The sequence below is a fragment of the Ictidomys tridecemlineatus genome, chromosome 10, assembly GCF_052094955.1.
Source record: "Ictidomys tridecemlineatus isolate mIctTri1 chromosome 10, mIctTri1.hap1, whole genome shotgun sequence".
NCBI classification, from domain to species: domain Eukaryota; kingdom Metazoa; phylum Chordata; class Mammalia; order Rodentia; family Sciuridae; genus Ictidomys; species Ictidomys tridecemlineatus.
This window is the reverse complement of record NC_135486.1, coordinates 62,809,382-62,823,394: the sequence shown is the minus strand read 5'-3', so window position 1 is coordinate 62,823,394 and position 14,013 is coordinate 62,809,382. Positions and strand designations below refer to the sequence as shown.

At 37.0% G+C, this 14,013-nt stretch overlaps 1 protein-coding gene across 5 annotated transcripts in view; it reads left to right on the top strand.

Moving 5' to 3' along the window:
• The window catches only part of Lyst (lysosomal trafficking regulator), a 152,773-nt gene that overhangs the window by 104,070 nt on the left and 34,690 nt on the right, over positions 1-14,013 (top strand). For 4 of the 5 annotated variants that reach the window (XM_005320356.5, XM_040278134.2, XM_078023088.1 and 1 more), the window contains 5 exons: positions 1,817-1,872; positions 4,995-5,147; positions 8,802-9,046; positions 11,895-11,961; positions 13,247-13,403. In XM_005320356.5, coding sequence (XP_005320413.2) covers positions 1,817-1,872; positions 4,995-5,147; positions 8,802-9,046; positions 11,895-11,961; positions 13,247-13,403 — 678 coding nt within the window. The remainder of the gene's footprint in view (positions 1-1,816; positions 1,873-4,994; positions 5,148-8,801; positions 9,047-11,894; positions 11,962-13,246; positions 13,404-14,013) is intronic. The other variant, XR_013426631.1, reaches the window with a different exon arrangement.

Below are 14,013 nucleotides of genomic sequence, written 5' to 3'. Positions count from 1 at the left end.
CTGAATAAGTGTTATTTGAATTCACTGTAATACCACAAGAGTCAATCTGACAACTGGGATGGCTACTAAGTGACTAATGGACAGGTAGCATATATAGCATGGCTGCACTGGACAGAGGGATGATTCATGTTTCAGGCAAAATGGAGCAGGACAAGGTTTTATCATGCTGCTCAGAATAACATGTAATTTAAAATTTATGACTTAAAGACTTTTTTCTAGAATTTTCCACTTAATATTTTTGGACCATGGTTTACTATGGGTAATGGCAACCATCAAAAGCAAAACCACTGATAAGGAGGGACTAGTATAAAGCTTATGACTCATAAATTATAAGAAATTATATCTTGCCTAGGCACAGCAGCACATACACTCAGGATGCTAAGGTAGTAGGGTCACAAGTACAGGCCAGGCTGGGTAACTTAGTGAGGTCCTGTTTCAAAATAAAAAATCCAAAGGCTGGTGGTATAGCCCAGTAGTAGAGCACCTCTGGGTTCAACCCCCAGAACTGGAAAGAAAGAAGGAAGGGAGGAAGGAAAGAAGGTGGGGGGAGGGAGATGACATTTGGTTTCTGAAAACACATAATTAAAATTTTAATTTTAATGAATCTGATGTCTTCATATATGCACATTTTTAATTTAATCATTCCTTTTACAATATACCAATTTAGACTTTTAAAATAAAAATATATTGGTGTACTTATATTTCCTATTATTTTAACAGATACACTTATTCATAAGACAAATATATTATATACCTTGATATTTTTCATAATTTATATTCCTTCTTGTGCTTCTGAGAGAAAAGCCAAGATTGTTAATTCATAAATACTTTTATGGTTAAATTTGATGGGGATTTTTTTTTCCCTCAAGAAATGAAGAAATAGTTATAAATACTTGGTCTCTAATCCTTTAAAGAACCATGAGCATGCTGTCAGCCAGCGGTGCTCAAAGCTGGTCCTAAATCAGCAGCATTCAGCATCACATGGGAACTTACTAGAAATGCATTCTTGGTCCCCACTCAGAACTCCTGAATCGGAAACTCTATGGAGGGTGGAGTCTGTGTTTGGACAAGTTCTCTGTGACTCTAAGGCACACTCAAATTTGAAAAAGCTGCAGCATCCATGGTCCAAGATGGAGCTCTGAGCTCGCTGGGACTGAGCCCCACCATCCCAAGGATGGAGATATCATCCTTCTCGGAGTCAGCTATGCCACTGCTGCATGGGCCCCCAGAACTCAAGGGTGATCAGCATGCTGGCAGCAGAGCCCCAGGGAAGTTCCTAACATTTTAAAACATGGTATGTGTTAGCAACAGGCAGCCTAGGAAGCAGAAAAAAAAAAAATGGGAGCTATTTTGCTCTATTGAATGTTTCAATCGTTAAAACAACTAAGGATTATTATTAATCCTCTTTTGCTAGAAAATTTGGTTTACTCCTTGACTTAAATTAGTGTATGACAAAACAAAGCAAATCAATGTGCTTGTAATATAAAAAGCATAAAGATAATAATAAATAGCCAATATTTATGTAGCATTAAGTGCCAGACACTACTGATAAGCATTTTTATATATTTTAATTTAATTTTCACAATAATTCTATAAATTACAGCCTCCCCCACAACACACACATCTTTTTGTTAATAGACACATTGAAGTTAAGTAACTTGCCCAAGATCTTATGGATACCATTTAAAAATATTTACTAAGTGCTGGGAACTGTGTCTAGGTATGGAGTTCAAAGGCAAGCCCAAGGACTCCAGAAGTACTGCTTTAATCATATCTGATAACAGTGTGTGTACATTTGTAAACTCTTACTCTGCAGGTAAATGTGGAATGTATTTTGTGGAAGATAATGCTTCTGATACAGTTGAAAGTTCGGTGAGTAGAGGCTTAAGTTTTTACTTACGTTAAGCCTAAACAAATTTCAAAAATATATAATCCATTATGACAGAACAGGCAGAACTATTATGGCTTATTACTCCGTGTATAGATTGATCTAAATGACAAACATTTTTAAAAGATAATTTTAAAAGGAAGATTGTGCCATCTCCTCTGGCTTGTGCAGGCCCGAGTCTCTCAGCAATTACTATTATGTCTCATATTCTAAAGTGCTCCTCTTACTTCAGTTTATGTCCATTCTGCCTCAGCAGTGTCCTTAGTAGCCACAGTAGCTACTCCCCACCACTCCCAATTTACTATTAAGTACCTTTGCCTTCAAAAAGAAAGAAAAATTTTGTGTAATTGAATAACTTAAGTCATCATGATATTTATGTAGCTTATTCTCTGGATATACTGATACTTTATTATTATTAGAAAATAAATTTTCTAATTATTATTAGAAAATAAATAAATTATTAGAAAATAATGAAAAGAACTCTTTAGCCAGGCATGGTGGCAACCGCTTGTAATCTCAGCAGCTCTGGAGGCCAAGGCAGGAGGATCATGAGTTCAAAGACAGCTCAGTGAAAGCGAGGAGCTAAGCAACTCAGTGAGACCCTGTCTCTAAATAAAATACAAAAAAGGGCTGGGGATGTGGCTCAGTGCTTGAATGCCCAGAATTCAGTCCCTAGTACCAAAGAAAAAAAAGAACTCTTAATTCATATTTTCCTATAGAATTACTTTGTATACCATTAAAGTATTTTTTGAGATTCCTATAATAAGAGAAATAAGGGTTTTTGTTTTAGAAAAATCCTAAAGCCTTGAATTTCTAAGGCTATTAAAAAAGATTACATATGGTTTAATGATGACTATATTTTAATGTAATTAATTAATAAAAACATCAAATTTGATTATAAAACCAATAATGTGAAAAAGTCAAGAAAATATTTAATGTAGTCCCCCAAATTGAGAGGCATTCTTTCCTGATTTATATAGAAATTAACTCAGAGTTTGTCCCAGTTAGTAAAAGTTATAGTTATTTTTCAAGATGTATCTTTTTATCAACCAAATAATTTCATAGTTGATATATGAGATAACATTTTCCTGTGTCCAGAGATGACATTTTCCTTCTTTTAAAGACTTCTGAAAATGCCTTTTCCTTTTGATAGCTTGAAGGACCTTTCCTTCTTTAGTGCATTTATAGTATTATTTCATCCTCTATGACATTTACTATCTTGCATTTTAAGCATTTGTACAGTTTTATTTCATGCAGAGCACTTAACAAGTATCTTGCACAAGGATGTTTAGTTGTGTGTGTTGAATTGAATTGACATTGAAGCTAAACAAAGAGGAATTTCGTTTAAATCGGAGAATATTGTGCTTTCATTAAAATTTTTTATTTTATTTATAATTTATTGACTCTGTTCTAAAAATTATTTGGGACCCAGGGGAAACACAGAATATAGCAATTCAAATTTTAAAAATTTAAACATGCTTTTGAAAATAGAGAACTTTGTATAAAATATTAATTGCAATTGAGTTCTAAATTTCACTCTGAATTTCCTGTTGGCCGACACAAAAAGAGTAGACAAACATAGTTTTCCAAAAGTGAAAATTAATAGGGGGAAAAACTAGGAGGCACTTTATTTGAGGATTTAAAGTCTTATACTTATTACAAACATTTTTCGTGATTTCTCTGTTACAAGCATTGAGTAACAATTCATGTATTCAGTTTTAATTTATAAACTATTAGACTCACATTGTTTCAGTTTTTCTTGGTTTTATACTTTGGAAGGAGACAGTAATGGTATGATGTGTAGGACCCATGGCCCTACCTCTAATTCCAGAATGTGGGGGATTGTCTGAGCAGGCTAGGATTAGGGCTTTCCAAGGGTCACTTTTTCAATCTCCCCCAGGTACATGGGAAGAGTCCCTGGCTCTGGTGGGTGTTGGTCTGTGAGAATGCCACACTAGTCTCAGCAGTGTTCCTCCAGAGACCCTGGTTTGCTTTTGCAGGGTGGCTCTAAGCACAGGAGCTGCATCTCACAGCTTGGAGGTCTCTAGGCCACGCAGACAGGCTACTCTGACTCAGACCCATGTGTGGGCATGGCGTCTGAATTCTCAGAAGCCTCCTTCTGTTCTCCACACCACTCAGATCAAGGAGGGACACTTCCTGATATTCTCTGCACATTGGTTTTGTCTGTACTTTTGCTGGGAATGTGTCTGGTCATGGATTTTAGCTTTCTGAAAGAGTCTAGGCTCAACACTCTGATTCCAGAAAACACAGGCGTTATCTCTTGTATGTTATAGATGTTCATTCATTTCATTTCTGGAACCAGGATTAGTGCATACATGTATATACCTACAAACACACACATAACCAGGCCGCCAAAGTGTGACTTCTGCTCCCGCCCGCTGTCTCCCCCCCCCCCCCCCCCCCCGCCGCCCTGGGGATTTCATTTACTTTTCTTTTCTTGTAGGCTCAGGTATGCATTTAAAAGATTTGCTTAGCAAAAATAGTTAACCTGAAAAGACTACATAGTTATGGTTCTAACTATATGATGTTCTCCAAAAAGTGAAACAGGGAAGAGCTTAGTGGTTGCCAGTGTTAGGAGGGATGAATAGGTCAAGCCCAGAGGGGTTTCAGGGCAGTGAAACTGTTCTGAATATTTCTTTAATGGTGAATACATGTCACTTTACATTTGCCAAAACTCATAGAATGTATACTAAGAATGAAGCTTCATATAAACTGAAGACTTCAGGTAAAAATAAGAATTAATACTAGTTCATCAATTATAAGAGTATTCCACATGCAATGTAAGATATTAATAGCTGGGAAACTGAGTGCAAGCAGCTGTGGTGCTGGGGGAGAGGGCACATGGGAACTCACCTCTCAGTTTTTTGTAAGTTTAAAACTGACCTAAAAAGAAGTCTTAAATTTTTTTATTCCTAAGTTTTATCTAGCATTTAAAGTGTTTTATAGTGGGAGAGTATTCATCTTATCTTTCATTTTGCTACAAAAGAAGGATTTTTCATTTCATGTTGATATTTTTAAAATTTTTTAATTAAAATTCTGATTTATATTTCATGTAAAGCAAACACTTCTATTTCTTTTGTCTTAGAGCCTGCAGGGAGAATTGGAACCAGCATCATTTTCCTGGACATATGAGGAAATTAAAGAAGTTCACAAGCGTTGGTGGCAACTAAGAGATAATGCTGTAGAAATCTTTTTAACAAATGGCAGGACACTTCTGCTAGCATTCGATAACACCAAGGTAAATCCAGCTTTATAAATAGATTTATATTGTTTAAGTAATCCCAAGACCAATATCTCTATTCATAATGATTATGTGAAAGTTTATTTTATTTAAACTTCAGCTCACTGTTCTGAAAGCCCCCAATTTTTTTTTTTTGTCTTATTTCTTAGTCCTAGTTAAAGTAAACCCTTGGCTGTATGACCTTCAAAATTGCATTAAATTTGGATTTCCCAAAATGACTGAAAGAAGTACTTCATCTTTCTCAGTGCTGCAGTTGTCCATCTGGGACAAGCCTTCTCTTGACCCACGTCCTTCAGCTACTGTTTCTCTGCTTTCCTTATAAAGAACCCCATGGGACACTTGGGGCACCTGTCCTCTATCCTCCCCTGCAGAAATGCTGCAGTCGCTTCCTTCTCATTACTATGGTCAGGGCCACTAGGGCCAACATGTTGCTAAATCCTGTGCTTGTTTTTCCTGGTCCTCGTCTTACTGGGCCTGTTCGCAGCGGTTGATGCAGATGATTGGTCTGTTCTTCTTAATGAAAACCTTCTCTGGGCTTCTGGGCCACCACTTCCTCTTGATTCTTCTTTTCTTTCACCAGCCATTTCTACCCAGTCTTATTTGAAGATCCTTCCTGGAGTGGCTCAGGACTCATTCTTCAGGCCTCTTCTCTTTTTCTCTAATCTATGGCGTTAAAATGCCCTCTGCATCCTGACAATCTACAACTTGTTCTCAGTACCTCAGTACCTTACATCTTTATCTTCAACACATAAGTGACACACTCAAATGTTAACCCCAGCTTGGCCTCTCCATTTGGAAGTTACTGATTGGCATCTTAAATGTAACATGTAGCAAAATGAACCTCTAACATCCCTGCTTCACCACATGCTCCTAGCTTTCCCCATCTGAATATTTGGCAACCATCTCTGACATCCAGGCCAAAATCCTTGAGATTATCCAAGGCTTACAGTTCTTTCATCCCCATGTTTATTATTTTAGAATACATCCAGAATTTTTTCCTCTGATACCATCCTGGTCTAAGTCTCTATCTTCTCTGCCTCTTAACTGGCCTCCCATTTCCATACACACTCCACTCCAGACTGCTCTTGACACAACAGGTGGAGTGTGTTGGGTCATGCTGTTCTTCTGCTCAAAACCCTCCAGTTACTTCTCATGTCACTCAGCCCTTACAGTAGCCTAAAAAAGCCCTGAATAATTGTGTACCTTGTTAACTCTCTGACCTCATCTTCCACCATTCTCTCCCTCACACTCTCTGTTCCATCCATGATGATTTGGCAAGCTTTAGAATTTATTTTATTTGTTTTAGTTGTTGATGGTCCTTTATTTTATTCATTTATTTATATGTGGTGCTGAGAATCCAACCCAGTGCCTCACACATGTGAGGCAAGCGCTCTGCCACTAGGCCCCAGCCCAGCCCAAGCTTCTTCAGATTTAAGCTACAAGTTTGGGTTATTAAACTCTAGTTCTGCCTGTTCCAAAACTACAGCCACAGCTTCTCATTGTTGTCACTTTCTTTTAGTTCCATCTTTTACTCTCCCGCCTTGTGGCTCGTCTTCCTATGCCTGAGCATTTACCATGAGTATTTTGCATGTTGTTAGCAAAAGCTTGGCTTTTCTGAGTTTTTTTCCTCCCATGCATTACTAAATGACATTTATTTTATTTTTTTTATTGGTTGTTCACAACATTACACAGCTCTTGACATATCATATTTCATACATTAGATTCAAGTGGGTTATGAACTCCAAATTTTTACCCCAAATGCAGATTGCAGAATCACGTCGGTTACACATCCACAATTTTACATAATGCCCTATTAGTAATTGTTGTATTCTGCTACCTTTCCTATCCTCTACTATCCCCCCCTCCCCTCCCCTCCCATCTTCTCTCTCTACGCCATCTACTGTAATTTATTACTCTCATTGTTTATTTTCCCATTCCCCTCACAACCTCTTATATGTAATTTTGTATAGCAATGAGGGTCTCCCTTCATTTCCATGCAATTTCCCTTTTCTCTCCCTTTCCCTCCCACCTCATGTCTCTGTTTAATGTTAATTTTTTCTTCCTGCTCTTCTTCCCTGCTCTGTTTTTAGTTGCTCTCATTATATCAAAGAAGACATTTGGTATTTGTTTTTTAGGGATTGGCTAGCTTCACTAAGCACAATCTGCTGTAGTGACATCCATTTCCCTGCAAGTTCCATGATTTTGTCATTTTTTAGTGCTGCGTAATACTCCATAGTGTATAAATGCCACATTTTTTTTATCCATTCATCTATTGAAGGGCATCTGGGTTGGTTCCACAGTCTAGCTATTGTTAATTGTGCTGCTATGAACATCGATGTGGCAGTATCCCTGTAGTATGCTCTTTTAAGGTCTTCAGGAAATAGTCCGAGAAGGGCAATAGCTTGGTCGAATGGTGGTTCCATTCCCAGCTTTCCCAGGAATCTCCATACTGCTTTCCAAATTGGCCGCACCAATTTTCAGTCCCACCAGCAATGTACAAGAGTACCCTTTTCCCCACATCCTCGCCAGCACTTGTTGTTGTTTGACTTCATAATGGCTGCCAATCTTAGTGGAGTGAGATGGTATCTTAGGGTGGTTTTGATTTGCATTTCTCTGACTGCTAGAGATGGTGAGCATTTTTTCATGTACTTGTTGATTGACTGTATGTCCTCCTCTGAGAAGTGTCTGTTCAGGTCCTTGGCCCATTTATTGATTGGGTTATTTGTTATCTTATTGTCTAATTTTTTGAGTTCTTTGTATACTCTGGATATTAGGGCTCTATCTGAAGTGTGAGGAGTAAAAATTTGTTCCCATGATGTAGACTCCCTATTTACCTCTCTTATTGTTTCTCTTGCTGAGAAAAACCTTTTTAGTTTAAGTAAGTCCCATTTGTTGATTCTTGTTATTAACTCTTGAGCTATGTGTGTCCTATTAAGGAATTTGGAGCCCGACCCCACAATATGTAGATCGGAGCCAACTTTTTCTTCTATCAGATGCAGAGTCTCTGATTTGATATCAAGCTTGATATCAAATCAGAGACTAAATGACATTTAATTGGTTTAGAAGAATCAGAATACTCTTTTACTGTGACAGAACTTTTGTGAATCTCTACAAAAAAAGAGTTCATATTTGTTTTCATTTAGTACTGGAAATCCCATTTACCTAAGATATTCCACTTTATTTTTAAGAGAGAAGTATTTTCACTCCACATTACAGATGTAACTCAGCACCAAGTCTAAGCAGAAGCACAGACCACATCCGTTCTAAGCTGGCTCAAGACTCCAGTGCAGAGCCCTGCCCTTCCTAATGCACCATGTCATATTTATCCAAAAGGAAATTCTTTTTACTTATTGACATTTCATTATCTTTATGTAGGGCACTTTCCTTCATAGGTTTTCCTTAGAAATTATTAACAGATAATTATTAGGAGATTTTTCTAGCAGCAAAGCATAATAACTAAGAGTCCTGCCTCTGGAGGAAGACCTACTCTGAATCTCAGTATTCCACCAGTTCATTTTATTGAAGAAAACCTTTTTTTTTGGAGGACTTGGGATTGGTAGCATGTTTTTAATATTACAGTTCTTTGTGGGGAAAGGGTGTCAATAGCCTAAACAATATCTGGGTCTTTTTTTTTTTATCCTTCCCTTTTAGGTTCGTGATGATGTGTACCACAGTATACTCACAAATAACCTACCAAACCTTCTGGAATATGGCAATATTACTGCTCTGACAAACCTGTGGTATACTGGACAAATTACCAATTTTGAATATTTGACTCACTTAAACAAACATGCTGGCCGATCCTTCAATGATCTCATGCAGTACCCAGTGTTCCCATTTATACTTGCTGACTACATTAGTGAAACCCTCGACCTCAGTGACCCCTCTATTTATAGGTGAGTAAAAAAAAAAACCCTTTTGGTTTCATCCAAACATAGTATTTATGTCACTAAGATTTTTTTACTAAAAAATTCAAACAGGCACAAATATAAAATGGCTATATAATAAAACCCTATATTCTTATCATCCCAATTCAACAATTATGAATTACAAAATCTTTATAATCTAGGAATGGCAAAATGGTGATTTCTTATTCTCTCATTTCTCATAAATTAGAAGAAAGTGTACAAGATAAACCTAGGATATTTTGTTGTGCCAGAGAATAAAAAAACTAATATTGTATTGTCAAAAGGGCACAGAAACAAACTGAAGTGGCTCTCATTACCAAAGATAGGACAGTCTGAGAATCAGAACAACGACTGCAAGAAATTAAAATACATTGAAATGAAAAGATAGGTTAAGTTCCTAACTACCCAGGTTAAGTATCTTTAGCTGAAATGCTGGAGTCTAGAAGTGTTTGACATCTTTAAGACTTGCATAGCTTTTACCAGTTGAGCATCCCTAATCCAAAAATCTGAAATCTGAAATGCTCCAAATCTGATTTTTAGTACGGTGTTTAAAATGTCTTGAATTTTAGAGCATTTCAGATTCCAGATCTTCGGAGTAGAAATACTTAATTTATATCTTTTAAAAGGAAAACAAGACAAACAAAACAAAATAAACCTCATTGGTCCATTAGTGATTATTAGAGTATTAGTTTCTTAGTTTGAAATTTGAGAATTAAAGGAGATGAATTCAGCATTTTTCTGCCTTTCCTAAATGAACTATATTTTAAGTAACCAAAATAGGCCTAGTTCATGAGAGAATACTGTGTTTATTTAGCTTGAATTTTTTTGTCTTGTGTAATTTAAGGAAAATTTTATTCCAAATATTCCACTTGGTATATTAACCTATCTTAATTATAACTGCCAAAAAAAAAAGGGAGGGGTGCCTGACTCAGACCGTTCTCAAGAAATTGGGTTCATCTTAATACATTGTCAATTTTAAAAAGAGCAAGTGGCATTTTTATACACTGTAGTGACATTTAAGCATTTTATGCATTGCTGGTATGAAGAAATTTGCTCTTTCTAAAAGGCAGTTTGACAATGTCTATCCAGAGAACTTAAAATGTGCATACTCTGTATAGCAATTTAACTTCTAGGAATTTTTTCTTAGAAAATACTGAAGGATGTGGGCTCTACCACAAAGACTCCCACTAGCCATAGGTTTCATGAACCTAGGAACCACTTCTGCCTAGATCATTGCATTTTTTTGGCATCTGGTTCTGCTTGCAAAGATTTAGCCACAAGTATAGTCCTCAAATCATTTTTTCAAAGTAGCTAAAATTTAGAAAAAAAAAACCCTAAATGCCCAACACTAGGTTTAATTAGATTGTTACATGTTGTAGCTATTAAAACAATACCATAGGGCTGGAGATGTGGCTCAAGCGGTAGCCCACTCGCCTGGCATGTGTGCGACCCGGGTTCGACCCTCAGCACCACATACAAACACAGATATTGTGTCCACCGAAAAAAAAAAACAACTAAAAAATAAATATTAAAATTCTCTCTCTCTCTTTCTCTCTCTCTCTCAAAAAAAATTAATTAAAAAAAAAAAACAATACCATAGCCAGTCATAATAGCACACACATGTCATCCCAGTGACCCAGGATGCTGAGGCAGGAGGATTGCAAGTTGGAGGCCAGACCTAACTTGGCAAGGCCCTAAGCAACTTAGTGAGACTGTGTCTCAAAATTAAAAAGGGCTAGGATGTTAGCTTGGAGTTCCCCAGGTTTCCCCAATACTGTGTGTGTGTGTGTGTGTGTGTGTGTGTGTGTGTGTGTGTATATATATATATATATATATATATATAGTATATTGTCAGCATTGAATTTTTTTTTACTTTAAAAAGCAGTAAATATGTGTGTAGATCAATGAAAACAATCTGGGCAAGTATATATGGAAATAATTACCTGTGAGTAGTAGTATTGCAACTGATTTTTTAGTTTATTCTGTTTGCTCAATGATAATTTCTAATTTGTCAGCCACAACAATTACTATAAATTACATGGCAGGATCTTTTTGTTTTTAATACCTTTATTCTATTTACTCATTTGTATGTGATGCTGAGGATCAAACCCAGGGCCTCACATGTGCTAGGCAAGCACTCTACCGCTGAGCTATAGCCCCAGCCCCACATGCCAGGATCTTAAACAAGATTTTCTCTGATTTTGAGATGTGAATTCATATTTATTCTATAAAACTGTTCTTACTTTTGACCAAGGTTTTTAATTAGTGTGCACACATACCCTCACTGTGCTCAGTGCATCCCTCAACTCCTGATTAGATTGCATGATATTTATTGCAGTACTCACTCCAAATCTCAACTTGGTCATTTTAAGCATGTGTCATATATTCAATTTTTTACTAACTAGGCTCATAATTACATAGCCTCCCCTCATGATTATAATTACTGTCCAAACATCCCTTTACTTTATTCTGCCTGACTCATATAGAGTCTGGAAAATGGAGCAAGAACTTTCAGGTTTTGACAAAATCAGCTGCCATTGGCAGCATCAGTTATGACTTGGGGAGGCTGAGGAAAGAGGGGGAGCAGCTCTTCTTGTTGAGGTTACACATGAGTTAGGAATTCTAATACAGTACAGACCTGATGAAGAATTCTACCTTAGTTGTTTAAACAGCCATAGTTTTAAGTGGTGACTGTTGATTGCAAAGCAACACGTGTAAGCATAAAATAAGGGCCAAGCATTTCGTGGATCCCTTGTTTACTCCCAGTATGAAACACAGTTTAGTCCTGGCAGTATCGAGTTGTTTCAGACTTTTCCCGTTATCCTTTTCTTTGTAGAAATCTCTCTAAGCCTATAGCTGTGCAGTACAAAGAAAAAGAAGACCGCTATGTGGACACATACAAGGTAGTTTTAGCTTCTGTTCATTCTATGATAAATGAAAAATGGGGTTTTGTTTATAGACTTGTGATTACCTAATTTTAAATTTATACTATTGCTTTTTCTTTTCATTTCCTTGTACTTTAATTGACTGACAACTAGAAATCATTATATGAAATCAATTTTCTGAGAACTCAAGATAATTAAGAAAAAGAATACCTTTATTTTGGCATAAATTGAAAGCTAATAATCCATTGTTATTCAAATACATAATTGTAATTCTTATAAAAATCATAAAGCTTTCCAAGGACCTGCTATTTATATCCCCCAGTGTAATTTACATAGCAATATTAAAATATTGATTGTATATCATAAACCTTATTAATCATTAAAAAGTATGCATTGGTTTATCAAAACAGAAATTTACCAGATTTTCAATTTTGAAAGTAGAAATGAATTAATTACCTTTTTCTGTGATATTAGTATTATTGGAATTCTATTGGAAATATAAAAAGCTCACTTGCCACAATTATGATCTTCACAACAGTATCTAGATAAAAGCAGCTGAAACAGTTTTCTCATATTCACACATTGTTTTATATCACAGTTCCTAAAACATTCCTCTAAGAACCCGTGACTGTCACAGTTTGATTTTGCACTTGAAAGTGGGGCTGTCTATAGGAGTATGAAAGGGATTCAAAGATCCAGTACACCTGACTTTGTTATGGAGCCAGACAGAACCAAGGGGAGATGTACACAGTGATGTACACAGATGTTAACTTCCTCCTTCATGTTGGGAATACAGGAATCATAAAAGATCACCATGTTCTTTTCCACCTCTGTGTAACATACTGCAGAGCAGCCATGCAGTATTATAGTAACTCTGTAATAATGGGTGATGTCTGCATTTCTATTGCATTTCCCCTTCTGGAGAAACATTCTGTATGGACAAGGTGAAACGCTATTCAAATGCAGGCCTCTCTAGAGATGGGAGCAGCTCCCATTCCTTGGGTGCTTGATCCACTTAGATGTTGGGAGCTGGTGTGCTGGAGGGAGGATGCAGGGCAGGTGGGTTTTATGAGTAATTAAGAGCACAGGGGTGCAGATGCAGGGTGAGCTCAGGTGGTCAGGCTCACAGGGTTCAGGACAGACTCCTAGACTCTCTAGGTGGTTGAGGTCTCTGGTCAAGAGTGGGCAGACAGGCCAGGGAGAAGAGCATGGGTGACAGGGAAGGATGAAAGGGGAAGCAGCACTTTCCCAGTGTTGCCGGAAGCACATGATCATTAGTCTTCTGGGGCTTTGTTGCCTTCAGTATCTGGAGGAAGAGTACCGCAAAGGAGCCAGGGAGGATGACCCCATGCCCCCCGTGCAGCCCTACCACTACGGTTCCCACTACTCCAACAGCGGCACTGTGCTCCACTTCCTGGTCAGGATGCCTCCTTTCACCAAAATGTTCTTAGCCTATCAAGGTAAGGGTGTTTTTTATAACTGCACAGAAAGTCTATTGGGTCATCAGAACAAAGAAATCTTTTGTTTTTTCTGACTTCTTGAGAACTTAATGAGACTAATGACATCACAGGAATTCTATTTATTCCTTCACCAAAATCTTCCTCAAAAGAGCTGTAGTACATGAAATCATCTTACTATTGTCTCAATTTTTAGCTTCAATTTAAACATGTCTGCTTAAAAACATCGAGTTCACTTTTTAAAAATTGAGATGTATTTTACAAACCATAAAATGTACCCTAATTTTATAGTGTATGCAGTTCATTTTTAAAGATTTTTCAACATTATGATTATTTTAAATCATCAGCAAATGCCATAATTTCATTCTTCTTTGTAGCTGAATAAAACTCCACTGTGTATATATACCACATTTTGTTTATCCATTCATCTGTTACCAGGCACCTAAGCTGGTTTACAGCAGTTACACTGCTATACACATTACTAATATGCCCATATACTATAGTATGCTGATTTTAGCACTTTAGGATAAATACCAAGGCATGGCATAGCTGGGTCATATGGTGGTTCATTCCTAGTCTTTTGAGGAAGCTCTATACTGCTTTCCAAAGTGGC